At 41.6% G+C, this 27770-nt stretch overlaps 2 protein-coding genes across 3 annotated transcripts; both read right to left on the bottom strand.

Moving 5' to 3' along the window:
* Positions 1–173: 173 nt before the first annotated feature.
* Positions 174–25272, bottom strand: LOC143713545 (uncharacterized). The gene is made up of 11 exons (XM_077204869.1): positions 25144–25272; positions 8134–8178; positions 4299–5061; positions 4006–4094; positions 3214–3240; positions 2988–3067; positions 1906–2120; positions 1777–1815; positions 1647–1682; positions 1428–1505; positions 174–179 (listed from the first exon to the last, which is right to left on the bottom strand). The coding sequence occupies exons 2-11, from the start codon at positions 8151–8153 to the stop codon at positions 174–176; spliced, it is 1353 nt and encodes a 450-aa protein (XP_077060984.1). The 5' UTR covers positions 8154–8178; positions 25144–25272.
* On the bottom strand, positions 20082–24449 carry LOC143713562 (uncharacterized). 2 transcript variants are annotated; one of them, XM_077204876.1, is made up of 5 exons: positions 23875–24449; positions 23063–23218; positions 21207–21418; positions 20661–20974; positions 20082–20549 (listed from the first exon to the last, which is right to left on the bottom strand). In XM_077204876.1, exons 2-5 carry the CDS (start codon positions 23188–23190, stop codon positions 20328–20330), a joined length of 876 nt encoding a protein of 291 aa, XP_077060991.1. In that variant the 5' UTR covers positions 23191–23218; positions 23875–24449; the 3' UTR covers positions 20082–20327. The 2 variants fall into 2 exon arrangements, with proteins under 2 accessions (XP_077060991.1, XP_077060990.1); XM_077204875.1 differs by having other exon boundaries at positions 23888–24449.
* Positions 25273–27770: the final 2498 nt, after the last annotated feature.

Raw genomic sequence — 27770 nt, 5'->3', positions numbered from 1 at the left:
TGTGTAATAACTACAACAATACAGAAGAACGTTTTACTTACCATTTCATTATCAGCATTATCGTCATCATGATGCCTTAGTGAGGATACTTCAATTTCATTGATGACCTACACATTAACAGGCAGACAAACAGAAATGTAACAGTAATAAATACTAAATTAAAAGGTGAAGAATTAGGTCTGATTCACAACACATGTTAACGCAGAGGTACAGTTACACTCACGGTAAACTGTAGTTATTTGCATTAATGCAAGTTCATTACTTGAATCCATTTTAAAGGCTTGCAGTTTCAACTTTTCATTAGCGTGCTATTCTCATAGGTGCTTTTCTGATCGCTTACACTCAAAGAGCGCATACATTAAATAGCAGGTTATTACTGGACTGAATTTATTTTTAGCACCCAACACTGTCAAATACATACAAGGTTTACAAAGTACTGTTTGGTTTGTCTTAAGTACTGTATAAGTATACAGTTGGATAAAAATAGGATGTTTGTCTGATTTTAGATGCCTGCAAGTCTTAAAGGGGTAGCAGTAAACATGCTGCAGCTTTCCATTAAAGGGATAGTTCACCCAAAAATTTATATTCTGTTTTGTCATCAATTAAATCACCCTCATTTTGTTCCAACCCTATATTAATATCTTTCTTGTGCTAAACAAAAAAGATGGTTTTGAAGAATAACCAAACAGTTACATCCCCCTTTACTTCCATAGTACTTTTTTCATACTATAGAAGTCACTTGTAACCATCAACCGTTCGGTTACCCACATTCTTCAAATATCTTTTATGTTTAACAGAATAGACTTCATTCTGGTTTGACTGAATTTTCTTTTTCGGGAGAACTATCCCATTGATGTTAATAAAACAACAACAAAGGACAAACAATTCTGCTAATAATTAAACCTTACCTATTGTAGCTGGGGAAAAATAAAGCGCTGATTATGTTTGTATATTATGTTGTTTATTTGTAATATGAATCTTTGTTCTTTTCTTAAAACGAAGATAAAATAATGAAGTACAGATTATATATATATATTATACACACACACACACACACACACACACACACACACACACACACACACACACACACACACACACACACACACACACACACACACACACACACAGACATAGAAGAATGAAAAGATAAAAGCAAAGAACACAAATCATGGTCTTACCATTTCAGAAGTGCTATTATCATCACCGCCATGATGGCTTTCTGACGAATTATCACTGTTAATGATGACCTTTTAATTGACAGATTTGTATAAATTATAACGGCCTCATTATAATCCGGTTAGTAGCAAGCACTTTATATGGTAAAAAGCAGATAAACAAGACATATGCATTTTCTTCAAAACAATTAAATATTACATCAATAATTACGTCATTATGTTATGTAAATATAATAATTATTTTCTTACCACTTCCTCATCAACATCAACAAAATCATCATCATCATTATGATGACCTAGTGGGGAATCATCACTTTCATTGATGACCTACACATGAACAGGCAGACAAACAGAGATTTAGCAACTGTAATAACTCCCATTGACACCAGATCAGAAACAAGAATTAGGAATGGAGATATAAGTGACACATGATAATAACTCAAGTCATGGATACATATTTTTCCTCACCAATTCGTCATCTGTTGTTGCTGAGTCAGTGGGTTCCTTAAATTTGTAAACATACGAAAAATGTCAACCCAAATTTTATAATGAATGTCTTTTGACTGATTAGTATACATTAGTTGTATTAGTTACTTACCACTGAAATGGTGTAACCTTCATTGTTGTTTAAAGGCTGCTGTTAAATGTAATAAAACAATACATGAAAAAGAATTTTAAAAAAATTGATGATTGCATTTTAGTTTTTACAAAACCTTAGTGAGCTTACACTTGGCCGGAGGTATAGGGCTGACCTCCCCAGCACTCCACTGTTTCGTATTGCTCTAGGTGTCCCCTCGGTCAGTGGAATTACTACACGGTGTCTGTTGACTCTACACATGTCGAATGACTTGCTCTTCAGTTGGGGGTATTCTTCCTCGATAAATGTTTTAAACTGGCCCTCAGTCAAGCTTTGAGGGACCAGAACACTTCTTACTGGATCGGCTGCAAATCAAATAATACCACATTAATTCATTATTAAGAAAAGGGCACTGTAATTTATACTAATACAGTTTTTTCTATTTAATTACTACACTGAAAGATTAACCATAGTGTAAAGCCACAGTTCACTGTTACACTTAAACTAGGTACAGCCATAATTGACCCTTCGCTTAGCCACGCCCGAAAACCACCCCTGGATTAAATTTTTATGAAATTATTCTCTACTCGATTGCATATTATGTCGTGGATATATCCCTTGAATGCATACTTCAGTCCCTTTAGTCAGGCTCTCTCAGATATTTTACCTGTTCATCAAAGATTAGTAATTATCTCCTTGGGAATGTCTGACACCGGTGCATACACACTGTAATAGACGTGGCAGCCATGAAAGCTTGACAGGCGTAGCAACAGTAACTAGGGAGGTCGGGGCTTAGCGAGGGGTCAATTTGCCAGAGAACAAACTAACACTGTCTGCTAAAACTCCAAATGTTCAGAGGTGTCAAGTTCACGGCCCATTAAATGTCAACTTAGCACTAACATACTTAAGATCTCAGTTAGATAAGCAGTGCAGAGCTCTGTTTGATTTCTTGCTTATGATGTTTTAACTTATAAATACTGACTTTTAGTTGGGGTACAGGAATAACATATGTTTTTAAACATGGACGTCATTCCCTTTAAAACCATGTGAGTACTAAAGAGAGGGGGTTTGATTGACTAATAATTAATGTTTAACCTTACTAAAAAAATCAGTTACATTTCATTGGCAATAACAATGTGAACTTTTAAAAAGATCCATTATAAGCTTAATTCCTAAATGCATCATTATGCACTAATATTAGGAGAGTCTGTATTTGAAAGAAGTATTCTTACCCTTTTGAGTGTTGTATGCAACCATGTGTTCATGCATTAGCGCCATGCGCATGCTGTACGTCGCAGTCCTGTCTGAATGCCTGTAAATAAAAGAAGAACAATGCTTCCACAAGGACATAAACAAGGAAACACTATAAATTACAGCTACAATGATATGTTAGTAAACTACAAAGTAAGTAAAAACTCATAAGTAATGCTACATAGAGTACATAATTGTAAGACTTACAATGGAGGATGGTCCAACTGTGAGGGTCTAACACAAAAGAAAACAATATTTATATATAACTGTAGCAAATTATCTCAAAAGGGAAATATTAATAATTATTTATAACTTATGTTATGTAAGTTATGAATATTGTGATACATTAATCAGATTAACTTGATGTAGCTAACTTAATATTACAATCAATTAATCATTTCGTCCTGTATTAATTACCACTCAGTAGTGATAACATGTAAGGTTTGTGCCGCAGATGCCCTAAACAAACAGTACTGGTGAATACCAAAATCATTTTTTACATTTCTGTACTACTTGTTACTTTTGAGAAAAGTTGAATGTGCTGTCTTAAATTTGGGAATGAAAACACAAAAATTCTACTAGAGTATTTAGTGTTTCCAGTTTGTGATTACACAAGTTTTTGTCAAACTCATAATATTACTTTTCTCTTATGACAGGTGGTCTAAACTATTTGTTGAACACTGTATGATTAATGTAATTGCATTATCCAAAAACAAGTTTTCAATATTCCAAATAATTTATAACAATTTTGAATAATCAACATGATTCCCTCTGTGTTTGTACACCAAAGCATTTGTATTGTAGACTACATTTCTAGCTACATCTGCTTATTCACCTACTACAACAACAACAACAACAACAACAACAACAACAACAGTTTTTCTTCAGGGTTGGACTCTGCACTCTGGGGCCAATGTTGCCTGTCCCTGATGTACTTAACATAATTGTATGCATTTTATCAAACAGCATTTTGACAATATCTAGTGATTAGGGACTGACCTTTCATGTTGTGTTAGATGTTGGACCAGTAGGTGAATGGCGACCTCTTGTCCACACCTCCTGCACTGCTCTTTTCCAAAACCCTCATCCTACAACCAGTAATGAATGTGTTAATGGTTGGTTCACAACTACACACGTCTGTTAGAAGTGCACAGTAAGGCATGTCCTAGAATCTGACCCACCCACTATGATTAATGACCCTTTTCCATAGTCCCCTGCAAAGGAATTAATGCTTTTATGTGACTACATTTATCAATAACAAAAGCACAACATATATTTTATATATATCTTACTTTCTGACTGAGGTCCTCCTCCTCAGCCGTCAAGATGAGGTCACTTTGAAGAGGCACAACATAGGCGACAGCTCTGTTTAGTCCACTATCTTCTTTTAAATATGACACTGTGTAGCCTCCTAATGGGACTGGCAAGTCAATTAGTTTCCTGCTTCTGCAGCACCTCATTATCTTAAACCCACCGACAGCACGGAAGGCTGTAAAAGCTTCTTCAATTTTAACTTTTACATCTGCTGCAGAACCATTCACTGGAAATTTTATAACTTTCCTGCCAAGTCCATTTCTTTGTAGGATCAGGGTCTCCTCCGCTGTTGGAACTGCATCTGTAGATCTTAGTGCACAACCGAAGAAAACATGCTCCCATGGCCCACACACTGGCTTGTTAAAAAGACCGCGTAGTCTTTCTCTTCTTCGAGGATATGGACTTTGGAAAAGCCTTGAGAGTGTGGTTGTTGTAGACGTTTGAGGAGCCGGTACAAAGGGAGCATGGGTTGTAGGATAAAAAGGTGGAAGTGAATGGGACTGATTCGAAAGTAAAGAAGGAGCAAGCATGGGGGGATGGGGAAGAGTGTGTGCAATGGCTGGAGTGCTGCTCGCTGGTGTGAGTGGGCTCGTGAGCATCGGGTTAGTAGGAGCAGAATTAGGAGGGAGGACGTTTGGTGTGGAGGGAGGGGTAGTAGTCGTCGAATTATCCAATAAGGATTGGTCATTTAAAAGACTTGACACCCTTGCAAGCATTGACGCAACATGCTGTAAACGTTCACTGTAAAAGAATCCAGAAATAATACATACTGATAAGACATATACTGAGTATACCAGTCTGTAATGTTATTACAACTATTAAATATGGTTTTTCAATGAAGGGGTTCCCAGAACAGTGACTCTATGTACCAGCATCAGTTCAACAGCGCCAGTGATGAGGGCAGAGCTCTAGAGTTCATTCATTATTTTTTCTGTTTCGCGCAGGTCATGTTTTGAAAGATGATGTCCTGTAGCTTACTGATGTAAATAAATAAAAATTGTATACAAAAATGTGATGATGTCCGACCAAAAATGTGAAGGAACTTTGGGTTTAATTGGTCGTACAGTGAGATCTAATATAGCCTATGTTGTTATCGTGAATTTTTACGTGAATAATAGATCTGCCTATGTTACGTAGCCTACTCTAATGGTCCAGTGGCAGAATCTTGGCCAAGCGTGTCGAAGATTCTGGCTTCTAATCCGCACTGGTATAGCGATGTTCGCCGGAGTCAAAAGTGATGTCACGAATCGATATTGGCGTGGGCGCGAACTGGTTGGCAGAAAGAACCAAAACATATGCAGCAGTCTACCTGTGTTTTGTCAGCATATGATAATTCTTTGTACGAAGAAGCTAAAAGGAGATATAAGGTTAAGCTTTTATATAACCAGGGTTCATGTTCTCTGCCTGATCCATATCACCTGAGTGAGGATTGGAGCAAAAGCCCAGACACATGGCCAGATTTGACATTCGGCGACATCAACCTGTATCTCATCGACAGGCCATCTATGTTTACCAGAGAGTCGATGAAGGCGTACAAATCTTTAGATGCCTATAAGTCATAATTACGATTATTACTTGTTTTAACTAAGGATTTAACTGGTGAATGTGTTACAACTAGAGTAAAATAGAGGTGCAATTTGTCCATGGGCTATATTTTGAATCAAAATGATCTTATCTCTGATATATAACATTGGTTAACATATAGCCTACGTAAAAATGTATCAAAGAAAATACAATAATTTGCCCTTAATGTATAAGGGTATGTACACAGATGATACACAGTACAGTACAGTACCCAATCTTTGGGTTAACTTATGTCTTTATAATGCTGTGCGGCAAACGGCCATTACTTTTCTGCCAACCAGAGCGCATGTAACCGCGTCGTGACGTCACGGGCGAAGATCGTATCGTATCTACGATTAAAAAGAGGTGTCATTTGTGTAACAACGTTTAGCTGAGGAGTAATTGACCCGGGAAGTTCGAATCTGTGAATTTATTACCAACTTTACTCAACTCGATGAGTTAGTGCTGGCGCGACGCTTAATAGAGCCACGAGCGCACTCCCATATACGGATAAAAAGAGCTAATAAAATATAAGATAAGATGAGAAATAGGTAAATAAGATCGATATTGCACTGTCTGTGTGCTCTCGTGTATCATTAGGAGTGTCTGGTAGGTTTAAACAGTGAGAGATCGTGTGGCAGGTCTGGCTGATGGCGCGACGCCTAATAGAGCCACGAGCACCCCCATACGGATAAAAAGAGCGAATAAAATATAAGATAAGATGAGAAATAGGTAAATAAGATCAGTATTGCACTGTCTGTGTGCTCTCGTGTATCATTAGGAGTGTCTGGTAGGTGTAAACAGTGAGAGATCGTGTGGCAGGTGCGATGCTTACTGGCTGGCGCGACGCTTAATAGAGCCACAAGCGCACTCCCACACGGATAAAAAGAGCGAATAACACATAAGATCAGATGAGAAATAGGTAAATAAGATCTGTATTGCACTGTCTGTGTGCTCTCGTATATCATTAGGAGTGTCTGAAAGATGTAAACGTGAGAGATCTTGTGGCTGGTATGACCCAGGCGGGAGCCAAGAGACGTACGTGCTCCCTTATCGGCAAAAGGAGCGAATAAAAAATAAGATAAGATGAGAAATAGGTAAATAAGATCAGCATTGCACTGTCTGTGGGTTCGTCTGGTATATTAAAACAGTGAGAGATTTTGAGGCAGGTGCAAGCCAATGTCACGAGACTGGTGCTCAGGATTTTAAAAAAAGTGGGTACAGTAGTTGTAAGGCAGGCGAAAAGCGTTTGGTTAATGGTGAATATTGACCTATTGTACGTACCGTTCTGGCTCCCGTTGGCTTCAGGGGATATGCATGCGCTGCATATGGTTTAAAAACATATCTTACATATTGTGTACGTTCAAGTGGCAGGCGCATATAATGCAGTGGCAGGCGCGAATATCTGTGACTGGTCGAGTGGCAGCTCCCCCTGCCACGCAAAGGTTTTACCCCTACTGAGATCGACTCTTATTTAACAAACGAATGCTGCTAGTTAACGGGATATGCTTTATTTGTATTGGTACATCCGTGCCGCGAGATGTTTCAAAAGTGGTGGTGGGGGACAATATCGACACTGGCAAAAAGTGGCGGGGACATATGTTCCACCCGTCCCCCCCGTAAATGACGCCTATATGTAAATAGGTGTAATTTGTGTTTTAACAACGTTTAGCTCGAGTTATTGACCATCGAATCTGTGAAAACTGTCAATTTCACTCTAGTTAACGTTAGGCCTAGCAGCGACCGCATTTCTTTATATTCGAGTCCAAGTTCAATGAACCGCTCCATTGTTAACGTACGGAGCTCAATGCCAATTACACAAAGAAGAAAACCACACATTTTTAATTACGTTCAACTTTGAAAACGTGGGCTAGGCCTAACTTACTTAATACGTCATAACAAAAACGCTATTCGATTTTCCTAAGTAATTAAATCTCGTTTAAGCCTTCTGTAGTCATGTTAGCGATTTCATCTGTGGTTGAAAGCAATAAATGTCACTTACCAAGCTTAATTCCAATGAAGTGAATGTTTAAAAAAAAAAATAGGGTAAAACGAATAACGTAACTAAACAAGAAAAGGCGGGGTAACGACCGCAAACTATTTCTAAGGTCTCTTAAAAAAAAAAAAATTTAAAATAGCACGGGAACATCGCAATGAGTAGCCTAATAAGTTACTATTTTGCTCAGCTATGCAGAAACTATGGAAGAGTGCAACATACCGAGCCCATTATTAGACATTCTCTCAACATACCTTTCATTTGGCGATGACATCTCCTGATCGTCTTCTGTGCCTCTTCTTTTACTGTAAACACCAAAATTGAGTTCTTACGTTAGATTTATTATAAATAACTGTATCCCGACCCGACCAAAGCTTTGCCGACCAAGTTTTTATATGCAAGTTAGTTTTGGACACTTTGTAACATTGACATTCACGTTACACAATAAGCAATTCTTATTGTTATGCGTACAGATGCTTGAAACATCTCTTCTTTTATGTTCACATTGATAATTGAGTCGGTAATTTATGGTAAAAATGCATAATCACGGCACAATCAATGCATAATCTCAAATATATATATATATATTGCAATTACCATCATGCTGTCGTTGCTATTTTGAAGAAGCTGTTAAATAATACAAGAATAGTAGGCACAAAATTTCTTACCAACAGTCTCTAACGTCGTTCACCTTAATAGTGAAGTTTCGTGTTTCGCGGGGTTTTTTTGAACAGCGAAGCCCTGCCTTCTTTTTTTCTTTTTTTTTTCTTTTGATTGGCCGGCTATGATCTTTGAATTTCATTTAAAAGAAAATGCTTCTTTCTTGGTTTCATATCTATAAACTCAATAAGTCTATTCTTATTTTATTTAAAATAGTCTTCGTTTTAAAAATATGTCCTTATTCTTTCAGAACTGGAAGGCTTTCAATATATTTGAAAAAAAAAAAAAACATTTTTTAGTCCGCGTTTTTTTTAATGAAAATGGTCCTTTATTATGGTCACTTGGATGGATGTAGGTTTAGTCTTGCAATATACACTTTACACAAAATATACAATATATTTTTATCATAATAAGCATAAATATAGGCTATACTATTTATTAAAAACACTTAATAAAGAATTATATATTATATTATGTATATTTGCCATAGTTGCTGTTTTGGGTCTGCTGCCCTCTAAATCCAGCATTACTTTAAATTAATAATTATATATATATATATATATATATATATATATATTCTTTTAAAGTAATACTGGATTTAGAGGGCAGCAGACCCAAAACAGCAACTATGGCAAATATACCACTACATATAATGCTCTTGAAGACCCGTAAAAGCAACTTACTTCAAAATACATTGAAATGTCTCAAATACATCAGAAAATAATCAGATGGCTTCTAGACTCACTGAATGGTATCACTGTCAGATTTAACAGTGGCACAGGAATAATTATTTCATAATGTCTCCGAAAGCAGTGATAACTCGCCTGCCACTTGAACACCTTTTTTGTTTGTACAAATTCGTTTAACATCTCTACATGCAATAGGCCTACATCCAATTTTGTTTTCATTGATGTACAGCCACGGGGAGTACTGTTTCCTCCATATAGCCCCGTTCACACTACAAGCGACTTTGTCGCTGTATGTCGCCAGTGGCTGGCGATGAGGTCGCTAGTGGGAGTTCCCACTACTGGTTGCCTTTATGAATGACATCCAATGATGTGGAGAAGGATCATACGCGCTCCGCTCCTATTGGTTGTCGCTCCCGTAAGTCGCTCCTCATTTGCATAAAGTTAAACAGATTTCAACTTTGTCGCGTCGCCAGACACGCCCCATCCGGTCGCCAACGGTCGCTGTCGCGCGTGTCGCCGGAAAACGCCAGCTCCCCATTGAAATGAATGGTATCGCGTCGCCTGGTCGCGTGTAGTGTGAACGGGGCTTATTTCTAACTGATTTCTCCAGTTATCAACTTCCTTGCTCTGAGTTTTGGTGCTGAGCCGTTCAGAGCTGTTGGTGACCTGCTCTTTGCTTTTGTTGATCTGTGCTGAGCTGCTGTTGGTGGTAGACCCATATAAAGCTGTTATCACTGCATTTGTCCTCTTCTGAGATCTTGTCGCTGCTAACCTGTGCTGAGCTCCTGCCACTGCCATTGTGAAATATTGTTTTCTTTGTTAATATATAGTAAAATGCGTGATCAACGCTGAATTTTCAGCATCATTACTCCAGTCTTCAGTGTCACATGATCCGTCTGAAATCACTCTAATATGATGATCTGATGATCAACAAACATTTATGTAATAAACATTTATTTTATTTTTCAGGATTTCTTGATCAATAGAAAGTTCAAAAGAACAGTTTCTATTTGAAATAGAATCTTTTGTTACATTATAAATGTCTTTACTGTCACTTTTGATCAATTTAATGCAACCATACTGAATAAAAGTATTAATTTATTTCCCTACATTTAAAAAAAAATACATTTCAGATCTGAAGGATCATGTGATGAAGACTGGAGAAACGATGGTTAAAATTACTGTTTTTACGGTATTTTGCATCAAATCAATGCAGGTTGGGTGAGCAGAAGAGACTCTTGAACATTTGAACAGTAGTGTACATCCAACAGAATGATTCTAGCTTTATTTACCAATGTAGTTTTTACCCTAAAAACAACTGGATGATTAATGTGGATTATGTGACACTGTGATGACTGTGATAATAATGTTTGTTCCAAAAGACTTGATTAAATAGATGTAACTTGTTTATTAGATATTAAACATATAGATTGTGACAAAACAGGCTGTCAGTCTGTGTGTTGGTGGGGATTTTTCAACTATTTCAGCACATGCGATTTTTACATTTACGTCCAGTAGGGGTGGCGGGAAAGCACTGTTATGAGTGAGCAAGTCAGCAACTAGGCTATTCAACCACCATTTTTGAAAAGGGCTGCTTTATTCAGAAACAAACAATGCCATGGCAATCAATGTCAATTATTGCTATTTCAAGAGTGAATCCCGCATGCATATGTAATTCCTAAAACTTTGTGTTTACGTGGGCATTTGGTCCTGGCAGCATGAAAAACAAGTTTTATACAAATTCTGAATGGAAATTAGAAAGCATAGACAGCACACAACGATCGCTCCCTTTACTAAAACGCTGTTATCCGTCGAGATCTCTAGCACTCCCATAGAACCAGGACTATTAATAATGAAAAAAAAAAAAATGTGACCCGTCACAGAAACCAGGGACACAAGTCGGCAGCACAACTTTCGAGCAAAATGAGAAAGAAGAGTTTTTTTTCAAAATTGGTGATTTTCAATTTTTTGGAGAATCTGTTAATTGAAATCACGAAGAAGCCTCTCCATGTTTGAGATAGCAGTATTGGTATATTTAAAAGCTTACATTTTGAGGTTGAAATCGGCTTGTTTTCGGAGATTCTAGCATGCAGTAGGGGCGTGGCGTGTCATTGTCTGTGTGTATTTCCATACTGAATAACCCGGCGCTTTTGCCCCCGCCCTCCAAGTCAACCACATGGCTACTTATTATGCTGTGCTCTGGCCAGCTCTCTCTGATATCAAAATTCAATGAAGATGGATGCCGCAAAGATTGTCGCAGACGAGATGAACCGTCTGGCAGTTACACCGAAAATGTTTTCGCCGCACTTCGTGGGCTCGGGAAACTGAACCGGAGGTATGGGCGCAGCGCGCGCGCCCTCAGTGCTTCAATACGGCGGCTCGGCTCGCTGACAGCGGTGGCTGGCTGTTTCATATGTGACGGAGAATCGAAATAGAGGATGCAGTTAAGACCTTTGCTGCTGCGATGAAGGCCTGCCGTGCGTGTTTCTGAAATGTAAGTTAAGCTTCATTTGCTCTTTAGTCGTTATTTAAGATGCTGAACCTGCTGATGATATAATGTGCTTGCGGACATTTCATTTGTGTGTGTATACGCACATAAGAAAGTGGTGTAAAGAGATTTGCAACAGTAATTTGAGGAGGTGAAATGTGATTATTTGGAAAATTGCAGAAATGACTCTTTAAAGAAAAATGCCAGCAGGCATTTGCCTCCTACATAAACTTTAATATTGTTGACATTTTGGGCACACGAGCGTTGCGTACTATTTGCGCTATAGATATGTAGGCCTATGGCTTATTGGTCTTTGTTTGTTGTTGTTGGTTTTGCGTTATATGTATATGGCATATTGGTCTTTGTGTGTTGTTGCTGGTTTTGCGTTATACTGTATGTATATGGCATATTGGCCTTTGTGTGTTGTTGCTGGTTTTGCGTTATATGCAGGCTATATGGCATATTGGTCTTTGTGTGTTGTTGCTGGTTTTGCGTTATATGTATATGGCATATTGGTCTTTATGTGTTGTTGCTGGTTTCGCGTTATATGCAGGCTATATGGCATTATTGGTCTTTGTGTGTTGTTGCTGGTACGTTGCAAATAGAGGGGCAGCACAATTGTTTTTCGCCTAGTGCGGCAGAAGTGCACTCATTCGAAGTGTAAAAAAAGCTGTAAAGCACATGGAGGAGCTTTACAGGGGGTATGGCTTATCTAAATGAGATGTAAATGAGCCCTATTGTCACCCCCAGCAGCAGAGACAGGTGAGAACTGCACAATCTTTAGCTCGTTTTCTCCTCTTTGAGCTTTTTTAAGTGCCTACTTTAAAATGGCCACAACTTCTCCAAATATTATCAGATTTCCACATGTTACACATCGTTGGAAAGCTTGGATATTACACTCTCAGAATCTATGAATAACTCAAAATGCCCCAGAACCGACTTGTGTCCCTAGTTTCCGTGACTGGTCACAAATAGTAACTGAAGCCTAAATGTTTCCAATTTACGCAAGGAATACAAAAGCCCCGATATGGTGTGGGTAGATATAAAGTAGAAAGATACATAGAGAGAGACAATTACCCCTCAAAAAAGTCGGTAAGAAGCTTTCTCTTCCCGACCTCGAGTGGAGGTTTATTTTTCTCCATTTTTTAAGTTAAAATTACTCTTTAGATGTGGGGCGGGGCGTTTAGGCCTACATTTTAAAGAGACATGGCAACTAGCCAACTTAAAACAAATTATTGTAAAAAATCTATTCACGAAATTTACCGTACCCATTGCATGCATTTAATCAGATTTGTTATTATTATTTTTTACTAAAATAAAAATATCTGAGGGAACCCCCTAATTCTATTTTTTACATCTTATGGGGGGTCCCGGATCCCCCCAGCCCCCCCCTCAATTCGAGCACTGTCTAATCGTGCAATCTTTCAGAGATATTGGCACTAAACCTTATTTAATTTCCTATTGGAGCAATTTTGTCAATATGGTGGATTGGAAAAAAAAAATGGGATAAATTGTAAATAAATTCAGAAGTTTCTTTTGAATTAATATATTAGCAGCACATTAGCAGATTGTGAACACAAAGCACTCACTTACTGTAATATTAGACTCGGTTATGGTTAAGCATTTTTGCTTTACTTTCCTATAGAAGCGATAGGAAAAAGTGTCTATCGCAATCACGTTAATACTATGGGTAAATCTGCTTGTCTATATGTACATACTCAAGTGTACTGGGTTGCCAAGTAATAGTTTTAATACATTTACATCATCACGATTGAGTGTTTGATTATTGTTCATCCAGACAAATTTTTAAGTTAAAATATAGAATGTTCAATAGAAAGGTAAATCGTTTTTTTATTTTTTTATTGTTCTTAATGCTATAAGATGTTATGTGGTTTCTAGGGTACCTGGGGTGGTTGCTAGAGTATTGCTTTGCAATTGCTTTGGTATTCTGAATAGTTGCTATTTGGTTGGGTATTCTGGGTGGTTGCCATGCCAGTAGATTGGAAATAGTAGATAGACAGAGACATAGACAGAAACTTCAAAATGTCTGTTAAAGACCAATTGCAAATGAGCAAACAATTTCAAAAACACATCCGTAGATACAAACTTCCATTTGACATGTCTGATCTGCAAGTGTGCAAAGTAGAAAAACAATTGGTGCAGATAGCCTTATGGGTAGCACACTGACACAGGACACTGTTGCGCTTCTGGTGTCCCGAGTTCCCTTTCAGTCGATAACGTCGGACGTAGTCGACGCGACTGAAATGGGATCACGCTAGGGAGCCTATCATCTTCGAGTACTATTGAACGAGCCAATGTAATTGGCGTGCGTGATTCGCATCACACACTCCGCCCCCGCGGCGCGGGTATAAATACGGAAGTGGATGCACGCACTAGTTGCCTTTCGCTTCGGAGCCGATCGTTTGATGTCTCTGAGAGTGCTGTTGTCTACAACGAGCGAGTGTGTCGGTGTTCTTCAGGAAGACTCTCCCAGTGCTGGTGTTCTACAGCGCGAGTGCAGCGGTGATCGCGAGCTTTGAGCTCTCAACTGCTGTTTTAACAGCAACAAATTTCTAAATGTTTGTGTGTGTTGATGGCTGGTTAGAGGGCGGAAAAGTGAGTGCTTCACTGTTTCAGTTCTCTGTTCAGTGTTGCCGCGGTCATTTCCCTGTGTGCTCCGGCACTGGTGACGGTCCTATTTTCTGAAAGAGCAACACGGGTGCGTTTGCGTCTTTTTCAAGATGTCATTCCGCCCGTGCGTTTCTGGGTGCGGTCGTTCCCTGTCTCTCTCTGATGGTCACAACTGTTGTGTCACGTGTTTGGCTTACAGCACGCTGAGACAGCTTTTGTGGACAGCTCATGTTTTCACAGTGGGAACATGACTGTCGCAGTGTTGAGGGCGAGACTCGCCTTCGTTCGCGGAGAGCGAGTCCCCATTACCATGCCCCACCCTCGGGTGCTGTGTGGGATGGGTGACCGGAGGATAGTGTTGGATGTCCCGCCCGGTAACCATTCCCTGTGGGCTCCTCACTCCTCCCTTCCACTGCAACCACTGGAGCCTCCTGTGTTGTCTGCTGGTCCATCTGTAATGGGTGGGCCAGCGGTTTCACTCGGGGCTCCCCTGGAGGACAGGACGCCGATTGCAGCATCAGAGGGTGAGCTGACTTCTGGAGATGATGACTCGGCTGCATTGTCTCCCTCCGGGAGTTCAATGTTGCCCGAGCCGGATCCAGAATTATCAGCTATGCTGAAACGGGCCGCCGAGGCTGCCGGGCTCGAGTGGAACCTCCACCGTGTCCCGTTCAGTCTCGGTTGGAATCTGGAGTTTGGTATCTTGGGGCGGGCCGCGCTGGTTCTCAGCTCGCCGCCCCAGTGCCTTTCTTTCCCGAAATGCATGGAGAGCTTATCAGGTGGTGAACAGCATCTTTCTCTGCCAGAAACTGCTTGAAAAGCTTTTCCCCCTCATTACCCTTGATGGAGGAACGGTGAAGGGTTGCGAGGTGTCCCTCCATTGGAGCGGTCTGTCGACACAGGTGCACCTGTGTCCGGCGGCCGCTGCCTTTTGGGGGGATCCTCGTCTCCCCCCTAGGGCCTGTGAGTTTCGTCCGTTCCGACGGGCAGAGCTTACAAAGCCTGTGGGCAAGCCCCTTCCTCTTGCGTGCCATGGCGTTGCTGCAGGCTAGGGCACCCATGGCATGCACGAGGGTAATCCAGACCGTGCGCTCATAGGTGAGCACCGCACTGCATCCGACCTCACCCTCCGGGGTACGGGTGTCGTAGCGTGCGTGATCGGTCTGGCGATGTCCACCTTGGTGGTCCAGTAGCGCCTTCGTTGGCTCAGCCTGGTTGGTATGGCGGATGCGGACAAGGTTCGGTTCCTGGTCTCCCCAATTTCCCAGGTTGGGCTGGTCGGCGACGCGGTGGAGAACTGCATCAAACAGTTCTCTGCCGCTCAAGCGCAGACGGAGGTCATCCGGCACATCCTGCCCCGGTGGCCAGCTGCTGCCTCCACCCGCCGCCGGTGGCAGCTCCTCCGCCTGCTCGTCGCCGTGGGCGTTCTCCGGCCGCCGCTCCTGCTGGCCCTCCGCAGCAGCCTCCACCCAGGCCTCAGCAGGGAGCCGGCCGCAGTAGAGACGCCCAGCCCGCTCCAGGCGCTGCCAAGCCAGGTGGCAAGCGACAGCGAAAGCATTCCGGAGCGGGCCGCCCAGGAATGGATGAGATGCTCTTGGAGTGGCACGATCACTCCCTCTCCCCGGGTGAGGGCCGGGTGGAGCCTTTGTTTGTGTGTGTGTCTGTTCCGCCGCTGGCTCCCTAAAAAAAAAAAAAAAAAAGCGGAGCAAGCGGTACCCACACTTCAAAGAGAGAGCAATTTCATCTGTTCCTGGGTCCCAAGAGGGCCAGTCTGGCGGGTGTGACCCTGTATAGCCTTACACCCCTCAGCTCCCCCTTGGTCGCCAGCAGGCAGCTTGGTGCGTTCGAGGACCCGGTCATCCGCCTTCTCACGCGCCCCCTGCCGCTTGTGGAGACAGGTAAGTGTTGCACAGCACACTAACACCACTCTCTCTACTTTGCTGCCCCACCTCAGGCTCGGCTACCCCGCTCAAGTCAGTGATAGTCATCACATTAGGTGTTGAGCAGACGTGCTCCTGAAAATTCAGTGACATTCATCACACCGAGTGTTGAGCAGTGCTCCTGACTTGTGCGTGCTTATCTTATCCTGCTGGCGAAGGATTTGATATAGCCGCTCCTCCAGCCGGTACGAAGGCCAGTTGTAAACTCGTTCTTCGTGCTACTAGGTGGTGGGTCGTGACCATCTTGGCCCAAGATTGGTCTGCAGCTTTGACCTGAAAGACATGTGCTTCAGATCTCTACCTCCCGCACCGCAGGCCATCCTGTGTGTTGCGTCTAAGGGTGGAGTGTCAGTACAGTGTCCTTCCCCTCGAGTGCTCCAGAGCCCGTTGGGTCTTCAGGTCAACTGGAAGAGAGTAATCTCGCCCACGGGCTGAGTATCTCTTTTCTAGTTTTGGAGAGGTACTCGGTCCAACATGTCTCTCCAATGAGAATGTGTTCAGCTGGTGTTGAAGTGAGAAAGGGTCCCACTGAAAGAACTTTCAGAGGCTCCTGGGGTATATGGTAGTCGCAGCCTTTGGCTCCCTCCATATGTGACCGCTTCAGCGCTAGCTTCACGATCGAGTCCCGAGGTGACCGTGGCAGAGCAGCTCACCCTGTGTGACTATAGTTCATCCCGGTCTGCTGCCAAACCCTCTTCAACAGAGCGGCCATGTACAAAGGGCGTGTTTTAACGGGGGCCTGGGCGACCCCCGACTACACGGGCATTCGTGCCTCGAGTTGTTAGACATTGCGACCGTTGCGCAAGCTTCCCCTGCATGTCACAAACTCACCCGTCACCTCCTCCTTGGAGTCAGACGCTTCTGAGGGCGCCTTATTCCACTCCTCCCGCTTACTCAATCGTGCCGCCATCGAGCCTCACGACAGTTATAGCCAGGGCAAGTGGAGACTCCATCCCCTGGGTCCGGCTGGGTCATGACCATTCCGGGGCCGCTCAGTTGCCCCCCCGGTTTTATTTTTCCGCCAGTGTTTGGGTAAACCGAGCGGACTACCCTTGGACAAACACTGGGACTCAGCGGCCCCAGGGGCCCGCAGAAATGCGTTTAACCCCAGTGAGCCTTCTAAAAGTGACTGCGACTCATGGTCGCCTTGCGCCTGCAAGTCAGGGAAATCATCACTCTTCATGTTGAGCAGATTTGCTCCTGAAACTCAGTGAAGTTCATCGCACTCTGGTGTTGAGCAGCAATGCTCCTGTAGCTCAGTGAGTCCATCACAGGTAGCTCAGTGAATTCATCACACGCAGTGCTGAGCAGAAATGCTCCTGGTGCTCAGTGAAGTTCCTCGCACTCAAGTGTTGAGCAGAAATGCTCCTGAAGCTCAGTGAGTTTATCACACTCAGGTGTTGAGCAGTAATGCTCCTGAAGCTCAGTGAACTTGTCACACTCAAGTGCTGAGCAGAAATGCTCCTGTCGCTCAGTGAGGTTCTTCGTACTCAAGTGTTGAGCAGAAATGCTCCTGAAGCTCGGTGAGTTTATCACACTCAGGTGTTGAGCAGGAATGCTCCTGAAGCTCAGTGAACTTGTCACACCCAAGTGCTGAGCAGAAAATGCTCCTGAAGCCCAGTGATCTTCACATGTTGTGTTGAGCAATGCTCCTGTCTTTTGCGCCCGTCACTTGCACCTACGTGCCATGTCAGGAGAGGAACAGGTCTTCATAGTTGCCCCTCATTGGCCCAACTAGACCTGGTTCCCTTCAACAGCCTTCCTGACTTCCCCTGGAAACTCTTTCGGGGACGGGGCACGATGGCACACGCGTTCTTCCCCCGGAGATTCCGGGCGGTCTTACATCTGAACGCGGAGGTTCAGGTGGCTATCACAAGATCATGTGTTAGTTACCATCACTTCTGCGAGCACCCCCTAGAATTGGGTAGCGTGCTTACGCCTTTAGAAGTGGAACCTAGTCGTTGAGTGCGTCTTCTCCCCTGAGGAGATCCTGAAAGCTTTCGATCACTTCAGTGCTCTCTTTCCTGCAAAATGGGTTGCAGTAGGCTGTTTTCCTAAATCACCCTCAAAATGATGTTGCCTCGGTGTTTAAACGACGCTCATCGTGTTGCAGAAGTATGCAGAAGCACGTTCTGATCGTCAGGTTCCTGAGGAGCAAGGTCTTGTAAATCCTTGTGTCCCTCTTTATCCTCTTGGGCCTTGTCCCTGGTGCGACTGCACTGCAGAGACCGCCCCTGAGCCACTGCAGGTAGTGAGTTAAAAATTCTGTTATATCAGTTCTCCTGCTCGCGTGGTCTCTACTAGAGGGTAGGGACTTGCTCGCTTTCGGTCAACGTATTGCGCCTGGAGTCTGGGCCGGCTAACTCTCACAAGCTGAGACCCCGGCTCGGATTGTGCCCAAGGTTCCTACCTCTCCCGTAATAGGAGCAGGTGGTGAGCCTGCAAGCGCTGCCCTGGAGGAGGCAGATCCAGCCCTGGCTTCTCTGTCCGATTCGCTTGGACGTGTACAGAATGCAAGTAATAGACCTCAGACCAGCTCTTCAAATATCTGTTGGAATTCAGCAGAGAGGGAAGGCTGTTTCCATGCAAAGTTGCACTTAGTGCTTGCCTTCATTTCGGCAAAGATCCGAGATGCAACATGTCCACTTAGGTGTTGAGCTCCTCTATGATGAGTGTAAAGTGCTCCGCCTGGGCGTTGACGATATACTTTGCTAAACAGATTCTAGAGTTGGGGGCTGGACGACACCTAGTTGAACCGCTGCTTCCCGTGGGCTCCCTTCTCATGAAGCCAGTTTCACCGTGAGCCCGGTTCAAGTGTCGGCTTGCGGCGCCATTCCCCTCCTATGGACTGGATACGTGCGCCTTTCTACTCCAGTTGAGTTCCCTTAAAATTGAACCCTGTTGAGTTCCTCCACACCCCTCCGACGTCGGACGTGCGGAACGTCTGGTGTTAGGCCTACCACTCGTAAGCAGTGTGGAACCTGTGTTAGGCTGGGTCCATATGTTGCGGTCCCTTCGGTGACCCCATATGTGTATTCTTCCACGATACGGCTCCCTGCGGTGAGCCCGTGTCTTCCCTCGGCAGAGTCTCTCTGCCGTCACTGTCCGGTGTGTCTCCCCCCGTCTTAGGCTGGAGCCACCCCAGTGACATTCCATATGTTAGACTGCCCGGTTTCCGCCCAGTTCATATGTGTATTCTCCACATTACCTCCCTCGGGTTGGATGTGGCTTCCGCAGCGTCCCTTCCTTCCAACGTACGGGGAACGCTTTCCCAGTGGTCCTGTAGGAACAGCAGTGACTTCCCTGGCCTAAGCCCTGTCCTTCCCCGCCTTAAGTTTGCGGGGGCATCAGGAGGCTTTGGTTTAGGCACTGGAAGGTGGCAGCGTTAGTGGCGTGTTCAATGGTTGATCCCATTTCAGTCGCGTCAACTACGTCCGACGTTATCGACTGAAAGGGAACGTCCTGGTTGCGTATGCAACCCACCGTTCCCTGAAGGAGGGAACGGAGGACGTAGTCCCCTTGCCACTACCGCTGGACCACCGCTGACCCCGGGTTACTCTCGGCTCCTCAGCGAAAAGCAACTAGTGCGTGCATCCACTTCCGTATTTATACCCGCGCCGCGGGGGCGGAGTGTGTGATGCGAATCACGCACGCCAATTACATTGGCTCGTTCAATAGTACTCGAAGATGATAGGCTCCCTAGCGTGATCCCATTTCAGTCGCGTCGACTACGTCCTCCGTTCCCTCCTTCAGGGAACGGTGGGTTGCATACGCAACCAGGACGTTCCGGCTTATGGACCTTTCTCGATCACATCCCCCTCTAATTAGGCTCCCACTTAGCTTTTTGTCCATTCTGTACTGTCCTGTCTAAAAAAAGGTGAAAATAACAAAAACTGATAAAAAAAATAAAAATAAAAAAAAAGTAAAAGGCTAGTATATATATATACATATGGCTAGTTTGGAATCCACATCCTCCGAACCTAAAGGAGTTAAATGAATGGTAGGACAATGAGGTTCAGATCCATTTTAGTGATTGTTCACTACTGAATGTTGTTCAAAACACTTTGAGCAACCATCAGTGCCTCCTGGTAAATATCCACACCAAACAAGTCACTGTTTTTGATAGGGTCAATGCTACCCTGGAGTTGGGCCTCCAGCATCTCTCGAAGTGCTGGTTGCGTCATTGGAATGTCAGTTTGTTGACGCGGATCTTCAACAGGAACTGGTCCATCCCAATCAATACCCCAGTCAGACATTTCAACCTATAAGAAAAATAAATAATAGTAAGGTACGTTAATAATTTGTAATAAGATTTGTAAATATAAACATTGGTCAAGAGTTCAATATTGAAGTAAATCTGGAACTGTTTATACCTCTTCAGGGAGCTGTTGTGGTGCAACAAGTAGTCCAGCCACCCACAGCTGCTGGGGAGACTTGTAGCCCTCCGAAGAGAGGGGATGTCGGGCCCAGGTGTCAGAAAAGAACTTCAGATGCCAGTTCAGTCTCGGAATCATCACAAAGTGTAGGCATGTGATATGAACATCACTGTTCGGGTCAAGAGCTCCAATGTCCTCCAGGTGCCGGAAGGCCGCATAGTAAATATGGATGACTGTGCACCATAAATCTCGCCATAGCCTCTCTATGCGTTGATTATGGACACTCTTGCCCGTGATGTAGCTCTTGCGCTCTGACAGAGAATGTACACATTTAATAATCTTAATTTAACAGAAACATCAATAATTCAATAATTCAACAAAAACAACTGCAATCAATGGAAATATTCACTGATAATCTAACTAGGGACAGATGACAGCCAATCCTTTTCTAAATGTGATACAATAATGAACACCTGTGTAGAATTTATATATATATATATATATATATATATGTATTTTATACTCTTGACTTACTGCACCTACCAGGTCCTCGATCAGGATGTTCTAGCATGAACCTTGCCACATCTACATTTTCCCCACCATGGTCACTACGGACACGCTGAGGCAGACCATGAACATGCACAGCTTCCAAGAAACATTGCAGTACAGTAGAGGCCCTGTTGTTATTACTGGCTTTCAGGAACATAATTTTACGGCTAAAGCCATCAATGCCCCCATGGACAACTATTCTCCAACTGTGAAAAGAGGGAGGAAGAGAGAATATATAATTAGAAATAAATTATTTAACAGGAACAGTTGACAATGTGATGGTATAGATATGATGGCTGATTATTGTAATGCCTCAAATGATAAATCAACTTTTTAAATTTTATATTGTGTATTTGCAAATAGAGGGTATGCGCGTGACGTCACCGTCGCCGGAGTGCCTGCAGTTACTCACAGTGAGTGGCAAAAAGACTGAATGAGCCGTGAATGCCGCGAAAAACAAACACAACACATATAAAGTGCGAAAGAGCTTTGCGATTGACTGTACAACTAGATTTGACAAAGAATCAGAGGTATATTTTTACAGACTGCTATAGAAAGAGGAGCAAATGGATCGCTGCAATTCACAGAAACAACTGGACTCCAGTCAGCGAAAGGTGGATTTACAGTTATCATTTTGTGTCAATATGCTGAATTTAGGTGTAAAACCATACCCATATATTTTGTATTGTTATATATATTAACAACTCATCAATTAAATATTTATCATTGCATATTCTGCATTATTGGATGTTTTTTAATAAACACGGACCAAAAAAAATATATATAAAGTTTAAGGGCTGGAGGATATGATGCTATATATAACACTGATATAAGTGATCACCCGGATTTAGACCTACCTATATTGTATTTATATAAAGAGTTCACGGGCAAATTTGCTTTATGTTTAGGTCTATATTGCTTTTATCTCCCCGGTGTCGAAATCAGGCTAACATAAATGTCAGGCAACACGATTCCTGGCTGCATGTCAATATCCATGGATCACTGGAACTTTAGTAAGTTGTAAGGAACACTTGAGTCCAACATTTAGTTTAAATTGATCAAATTGTTCGTTTTAGTCGCATTTTCGCAGTTTCTCCTATTAAATCCAGTCACGCAGCAGATCTTTTGCCACTCAGTCAGGCTGAGAGGGGTTGTTCCGGCGGTAAAGTGACGTCAATGCATTCCCTCTAGAGTGCCGAAGTCATGACGTCACTTTGTAGGACAACTCGGAAGCTAGCGGCGCATGGATTCCCTCGATCGAAAAACTATGCATTTTCCCCATAGACTTTTGGAAAATCGCAAAAAATAAGATCTGTGTTTAACAAAGAGTTGTGACCCTTACACATTTTGTCTATCAAGATAATCTTTACAAGTTCATCCAAAATTTATACATTTTGAAGCCTATATAAAGTTTTTTAAAAACACAAGCAGACACAATACAGTTTAAAAAACCACAAGCAGGTTATAACTGTGTGTTCAATGTCATAGATCAAAATGTGAAAATATTTAGAAGCTTTGTTAACCACAGACCTTATTTCAGGCGATTTAGCAAAAACCCATTCAAGAATCCCATAGACTTTAGAGCGAGGGAACCAGGAGTGCTAAAATGCTAACTCACTTCTGCGTTTTGACCTACAGAGTGACGTAGTAACTTCAGCACTCAGCTATGTATTTACAGTTGTCTATTTTTTTCCCGCATTAGACGAATAATCGAAAAAATAAAAACTTAAAAATACAACAAAAAAAAATTTGTTGTCCAGAAAAAATACTACCTACTAATAATGTTACTAATTACAAAAAAAAAAAATAATGATAAAACATTAAACGGTACCTTCTTTTAAAAGTCTTACCGGATGAGTTTATGGTTGCCATCAATATGCCACAGGGAGAGAGGTGCTGGAACTGAATAAGGGCGTCTTGGAACAATATTCAGTTCCAGTCCACGTAACATAGTTCCAACCGGATCAATGGCTCTCATAACCTCCCGAACTCTTCGTTGTTGTACCCTAGAAACAGAACTGTTATAATGACATGCAAAAGTTTCTCCTCCTTAGTCAAAATATGTTGCTATGCATATCAATGTCAGTAAAAGACAACCTTGTTTCCTAAATTGATGTATTGTATGACAACAACTAGTCTGTTTGCCTGCTCCTGGAGAGTTACCGTCCTGCAGATTTTAGCTCCAACCCTAATCAAACACACCAGAAGGGGCTAATGATGTGTTCAGGGTTGCTTGATAATTACAGGGTTGGGACTGAAGTCTGCAGGACAGTAGCTCTCCAGGAGCAGGGTTGAAGATCCCTGCTACAAGGGTAAACAGAACAGAACCAAATGTATAGCAGATGTCATTAATGTTTCTATTGGCAATAGAAATTAATCAGATTTGAATATCAGAAGGCGAAGTCCTACTTTCAAAGAGAGGTGCCTGGAGCTGGGTATGGAAGAGGCTAATTAGCTCCTGAGCAACACACTAAGCTACTGAATAATACTGAATGGTCTATATAGAGATACCATGATAGGAACCGTACTCCTATGTAGACGTAGATCAGCTGAGAGTCAGCGAATACAAGCTAGAAGTAACATGACATGCTAGAAGTTTGATGAGGAATATAAACCATGTCTCTATGGTTAAGAAGTAACACTCTTTTTGAAACATACTCACGTTTGAAACGTACCTTATACCTCTTGCTTTAAGATGTCCCATGACCATCTTTTGTCCTGTATTAGGACAACTGGCAATAAATTCTATTACATTTCTTTTTAAGTCTTCAACAGTGATATCACTGTAAGTCTGCCTCACAGATAACTGATACTGGGTCATTCTGTTCCGGATTGTTCGTTGACTTAGAGAATACATTGCAGCAATTTCTTTAACTGTGAAATGTTCGTCAAGTAAATATTTCAGTTGCTCTTCACTGAGAAAGAAAAACCTTTCACAGGTTTGGACTGGCAAAGAAAAGATATGTAGCTCATGCAATGCAACATTTAATAGTGAAAATATCTCCTCTTCATGTCGCAGTGGTCTGTACACAACAAATCTGGACAAAACATGGACAATGCTTTCCAGTCTAAAGAAAAAGTTATCACAGTGTGTATCTACCGCAGCCTGTCTCAGCTCTGCACCTAATGACTGCAGGCTCTCAGAGATGGCACTCAGCACCTCCTGAAGAACATGTGGTTCTTCGCTGAAAAGAGAGAAAAAAGAAAAGAAAAAACATCAGATCAATAAAATACAGTCCAGTGTAGCAATCAAGACACTCCTGAGGGATACAATTACAGGGTGATATTACCAAAATATGTAAATACTGCTTAAATTTGACATTTTTACTTTTTTAAATTACAATGTGATAGTTTGTTTCACTGTTTACTTAAAAGGTTGGAAAAGGTTGTGCGATTTTGTCTAAAAAAATAAAAACATGTTCTTGGTGCTATGTAACCAGAGGGTGAAGCTTCCAATAACGCATCTAAAAGCTATCAATCAACTCTCAGACAAGAAAAAGAACACTGTTTCACACCAGAGTATGTGATTGGAGTGGTAATATTTCCAGAGCGGAGAGAGACTTTATGAAGAGGGGGGATGGGCTTGTCTGTTTATTAACCATGGTTTTATCATGTTTTTTGGGCTTATTTACTACAATTAAAAATTTGGTCAGGATTTGTTAAGTGCGAAAGTTTAAATGGTTCCCCAACGAGCAAAAATGCTTAGTTTAATTACACGGGTAACAAAATACACAAGTAAACCGTTTCAATTTTATTTTTATGTTTAGTTCTATAGACAAACTTTAACAAATATCAAGTCAAAAAAGAGCGCCACATTCATGAAAGTAACCGAAAATTGTAAAACATTTTTTTCACTTGAATGTTGCTAGTGCGAACTGACCAAACAACTGGAAAGCTAATGACAGTCACAAAACTCCTGCAAAAAGCGGACTTCCCTCTTACCTTGACATTGATTGTTTCGTAGCCTATACTTTTAGACTACACACAATACATGATTGACTTTTAGTTAGTTGGATGAGTCAAGTTCTTTAACCATAAAGTCTAACTACACAATGAGAGGAAAATAACATTTAACCATCCACAAAATGTTATTACGTTGTTGAATGCGCATGCGCCAAAACTACTACGTCATGATAATGCACTAGGCTACTTGCAGTATTTGTGTGTGAGTGCGCTGGTAATCCCTACGTTCTGAGGACCAATTGACCCCACAAATATAGTAATAGCAGTAAATTTTGACCTTGTGGGAGTGTTTTGGTGTCCATGAGGAAACAATCTTATAAATCATACAGAAATACGTTTTCTAAAATGCATAATATTCAGACTGGTACCTTTTGTATGTGAGGGAGAAAATGGATGTGCATGTAAGCCTCATTGTCCTCCAGACTCTTTCTAAATGAGAGTTTTAGTGTTGTAACTGAGTACAAAAACTGACCATCACTTAAACGAAATATTACCTTGTTGATGCTTAAGCCACTGCAAGGATTCTAAAGAAACAATTTTGATTATATTATGCATTCCTTTGGAGTAATTAAGGGGGGGGGGGGGGGGGAGAGGTGATTTATTACTGTGCCACCTTTGTGACAGTTCATCAAATTCAGCACACTTGATTCACACAACACATGACTGCACTGGTTCTTATAATGGTAAACCATTCGGATTACACATCATTATGCTACAAAATGACTAACTGCTGGCCGCAAAAAAAATAAAAATAAAAAAAAAATAGAAAGAAGTGGGGAAAAATGTAAAAGAAAATACAACTTGATTCAGGGGAACAATCTTTTTTGTATAGCCTATCCCTTGTTGTTCAAGGGTAATTAACATACAAATACTTGAGAGACAGTGCAAAATCTTACACAAATATTGTACACTTACACTAACAATAGGCCTACACCCTAATGGTTACTTGATGAGAGAAATGAACATATTGTACATACAGTAAACTATCACATAGAACTGATTGTCATTTATTTGCAGACATTTTTAGGGACTGTATTTTACCATAAAAAAAGGAAACCTCACTGTTTCCCAACCCTGTTCCTGAAGATACACCAAACACAACACATTTCCCTGCTCTTTATCATAATCACTTCCTCTCGGATCATCATCTCGATCCACACATCAGCTCTTCAGTGGAGACTCTGAGACATAGCCTAAGCAGTGAAAGGAGGAAGACTTCAGCAACGGGTCTTCAGGGTCAGGAAACACTGGACTACATGACTAGTGAGCTTCAGAAAGAGTTTGGTGACAAGGCCAAGAAAATGTTTCTTATTTTTAGAAGAGGTGAACAATTATACATTAACACAATAATTCAAACACAGTGTTGTAAATATTTATCCCAGACTATTGTTGGGCTGGTGCAGTATAGCACAGGAGTCCTGAAGTCACCCCATCACCACACATGCTCTTATGTATAAAGCCCATGTTAATGACCTGATCTGAATCAGATGCTTTTGATTGAGGAGACAATGCAGAATAAACAGAACAGACAGAGAAACCCATAAAACATTATCCGTACATAAACCATCTCCTTATGCGCTTAGAGAGAAATGCACATAATGGATTATAGACAGTAGTGTATTTATTTTAGTTTTGAATTGTTTCGTTTAAAGACATTTCAAACTGTCTATATAGGCTATTTCTCATAATTTTGTTTTAATTTATGACGAGATGCTCCAGTTCACGAGTTCACCGCGCTCGCGACTCCATAAGTCATAGGGACCCCCATAAAAAAATATATTTTTGGATTTTGGGGGGTCCCAAATAGGCTATATTTTAACATTAAAAATGTGAGGCAGCAATCAGGGCAGTAGCTATAGCACAGGAGTCCTGCCACAGGGCATTTTCATCTAGCAGAGTGAGTTGTTGTTGTGGTGCACCCGCTAAATAAGGACTGTACAAAGTTGCGCTGTTGGGGCTCGGACAGTTATTTATAACATATTAATTTAGAGTTAAGAAACGATATATAGGCTACACACGACCAGAGTGCTGTTTTCCTGAATGCCGTCACGATTGAAACCGAAATATTGATTTCATAACAGTTCAATAAACAAATAGGCCTAGTTAAAATTAAGTTAGGCTACTTACGAGTCAAAGATTAAATTACCCATTATAAAACCGGCTCATTCTGAATAAATGAGCCGTTTGAACGAATCGTTTAAATTAATGACTCAATGACTCGCTCATTAAGACGGCCGCCTGCCGCCTCCTACTGTCGGTTTAGTTTCAAAGTATCATTCTTTTCAACATTCCTTATTTGTATATATATATATATAAAAAAAAATATTTAAAACAATCTCATAATCTCATTTAATACAGCTATAATTTTTCAATTTAACTATCCGGTATGTAATTTGATTGGTAGCAGCCACTAGACTAGGCTGTCTTATTATTTTAATTGAATAGCCTATTAATAAAATGTAAGAATTTGAAATGAAATTTAGAGCATACATTAAATAAAATTAGGGGAAAAGTGCCCTTTATAGAGATACAAAAAAATATTCAGATAAGAGTGTTTTCAAAAATTAAACATTGACAATTTAAGTTTAAAGGGGG

Source organism: Siphateles boraxobius, unplaced genomic scaffold (assembly GCF_051911475.1).
Source record: "Siphateles boraxobius isolate OS27281-9 unplaced genomic scaffold, OSU_SipBor_1 52, whole genome shotgun sequence".
NCBI lineage: Eukaryota > Metazoa > Chordata > Actinopteri > Cypriniformes > Leuciscidae > Siphateles > Siphateles boraxobius.
This window is presented reverse-complemented; position numbering and strand designations above follow the sequence as displayed.